General features: G+C 37.9%; 1 protein-coding gene across 1 annotated transcript; it reads left to right on the top strand.

Annotated features, from left to right (window-relative positions):
• The first annotated feature begins 669 nt into the window (after positions 1–669).
• LOC142163474 (uncharacterized) lies at positions 670–1,945 on the top strand. Its single transcript, XM_075220764.1, has 3 exons — positions 670–1,281; positions 1,422–1,706; positions 1,766–1,945. Exons 1-3 carry the CDS (start codon positions 670–672, stop codon positions 1,943–1,945), a joined length of 1,077 nt encoding a protein of 358 aa, XP_075076865.1.
• Positions 1,946–2,508: the final 563 nt, after the last annotated feature.

Below are 2,508 nucleotides of genomic sequence, written 5' to 3'. Positions count from 1 at the left end.
GGAAGGTATTGATCAACAATCTGAATTACCAGCTGGGGGAGATAGAGGAACTCAATAACATCCTAAAATAACTAATGGATGAGCTGTGGAGTCATCAAGGAAGAAGAACATTAATGGAACAGTAAACCCTAAGAGTGGTGTTCATGTTATTGAAGACTCTAGAGGTGTTCTGGTGGGTGATTTGTATAGGGATCGGGTTGACAATGTTCCTGCTAAGGTCTTAAATGATACAGTGAGGTCAGAACAAGGACAACTATTGGGAAGCTAGGTGATTCCAATGGAACAGTAATTTCTGCAAATGTAGCTACAATGAACCCTAGTGTGGGTTATATTTATGACTTTCAATTCAAGATGCTACAAGAATCCTTAGGAACTAGAGATCAAAGTGCACTTGTGATGAAGGAGATAAATGGAGAAGAACCTTAGCATGCTATAGTACCTCATGTATCAGATACAATTGAGCCAAGTCCCAAGGCTTGTGCTTCTGGACTAGGCAACAAATGCATATCCATCTAAATATCCCTTTGAAGTCACCTATACAAGTGTTGCATGATCTTGTTACACACAATGTCACACCTATGGATATTCAAGCAATGGGAAATCAGGAGTAATTTGAAGAAGAGGGTGAGGATGAATCAATAGTTGGAAACTTCAATGCAGTAGCAAGAGATGCTGATTTGTCACATAAGGCTGGAGATTAGAGTAGAAAGAAGACAAGAAAGCAAGGCCAAAACAAAGAGAACCCTCAACCTAAAAGAATCTTGCCCAGAAAGGCAGCATCCCAAACCAAATGATGATCAAGCCTCTGATTTGGAACATAAGGTCTGTGAATACTCAACAGGCCTTTCATATAGTTACACGAGTGTGCAAAGAGAGTATGGTTTCTACATTATTGCATTGATGGAACCTTTCCTGAATTGTAGACACATTCAAAAGTACAAGAGGAGGTTAGGTATGGAAGCTGTTATGTCAAATGTTAATGGTAAAATCTGGTTGTTCTTTGTTTCTATTATTAAATGGGAAGTAATGATGGATACTGAGCAACAAGTTACTTTTAGGGTGTATCATCAAGACATTAGTAAGCATATCATCATGACCTTTGTATATGCTAAATGCTCATCACTTGAAAGATTGGAACTATGGGACTATTTGTACTGCTTAGCTAGTGATATGGAGTTGCCTTGGTTAGTTAGAGGTGATTTCAATGTGATTTTTCAGGAAGAAGAAAAGATAGAAGGTCTACCTGTGTATCCATCTGAATATGAAGCTTTTGCCTTTTATGTGAACTCTTGTGGTTTATTTGATCTTGGATATATAGGTAGTACTTTTACTTAGTAGAATGGTAGGTCAAATTCAAAATACATTTTCAAAAGATTGGACAGAATCTTTGTTAATATCTCTTTTCAAAATCTTTTCCCAAGGTTGAGCATCTTGTCAGGACAGGTTCTGATCATGCCCCATTGTTAATGAGTTGTGGGAAAGAGGCTATGAATTTTGTTAAACCATTCAAGTTCCTTAACTTTTGGATCAATCATGAGACTTTCAAAGATGTGGTAAGACAAAACTGGGTGGCAAATTTCATTAGTGATCCATTTTGGATGTTCAAGCAGAAGCTGAAGAGAGTTAAAATTGCCCTATCTCATTGGAGTAAGCTCACATATGGAAATATTTTCAAACAACTAGCTATTAGGGAGGATATTGTTAGGGTGAAGGAGATGCTATTTGAATATGAGTAACCATTGAGAACAGGATCGTGCTCCAAAAGGCACAAGCTGAATTGAAGAAGTATCTTAGCATTGAGAAGCAGTATTGGAAGCAAAAGGCAGGCATGAACTGGTTTGCTGAAGGCGACAGGAACACAAGGTTTTTCCCCAATCATTTCAGTGGAAAAAGGCAGAAGTTGCAACTAAAGAGAATTCAAAACAGTGAGGATGATTGGATTTAAACACAAGAGAACATGGCTGAAGTTGCAGTAGATTTTTTTCAAAAGCAATTTACAAAAGAAGCTGATCCTAGATCATTTGAACCCTCAATAATGTCCCTACTATGGTGTCTAATGAGCATAATGTGGAGCTTTGTAGAATCCCTACTAGAGATGAATTTAAAGGGGGGAGTATATGCTTTAAGCGGGGAGAGTGCTAGTGGTCCTGATGGCTTCACGGATATGTTCTTTTAAGAATGCTGAGAAATTGTAGGAGATGATATCTACAATATGGTGCTGGTTTTCTATGAGGGAAGATCATTGCCAAAATCTATTACTCATACCAACCTTGTACTGCTTCCTAAAAAGCCTAGGGTTGAGACTTTCTCTGATCTCAGGCCAATAAGCTTGAGTAATTTTGTCAACAAGGTGTTCTCTGTGGTGGTGCATGATAGATTGGAAAAGATACTTCCATCTCTGATCTCATTCAATCAATCAAGATTTGTCAAAAGAAGGAGTATATTTGAAAATATTCTATTAACACAAGAGATTGTCACAGATACAAGACCTAGAGGCAAGCCTGCTAT

This window comes from Nicotiana tabacum, chromosome 1 (assembly GCF_000715075.1).
Source record: "Nicotiana tabacum cultivar K326 chromosome 1, ASM71507v2, whole genome shotgun sequence".
Taxonomy (NCBI): Eukaryota; Viridiplantae; Streptophyta; class Magnoliopsida; order Solanales; family Solanaceae; genus Nicotiana; species Nicotiana tabacum.
The sequence above is the reverse complement of the archived record's forward strand: the minus strand, read 5'-3'. Positions and strand labels throughout refer to the sequence as shown.

Excerpts from the sequence above, each read along its gene's own strand:
- LOC142163474 (XM_075220764.1), top strand. The coding sequence starts at position 670 with ATGCTGATTTGTCACATAAGGCTGGAGATTAGAGTAGAAAGAAGACAA. Across the intron at positions 1,282-1,421 it reads ATGAAGCTTTTGCCTTTTAT|GTTGAGCATCTTGTCAGGAC; the intron begins GTGAACTCTTGT and ends TCTTTTCCCAAG. Across the intron at positions 1,707-1,765 it reads TTAGGGAGGATATTGTTAGG|GCACAAGCTGAATTGAAGAA; the intron begins GTGAAGGAGATG and ends GTGCTCCAAAAG.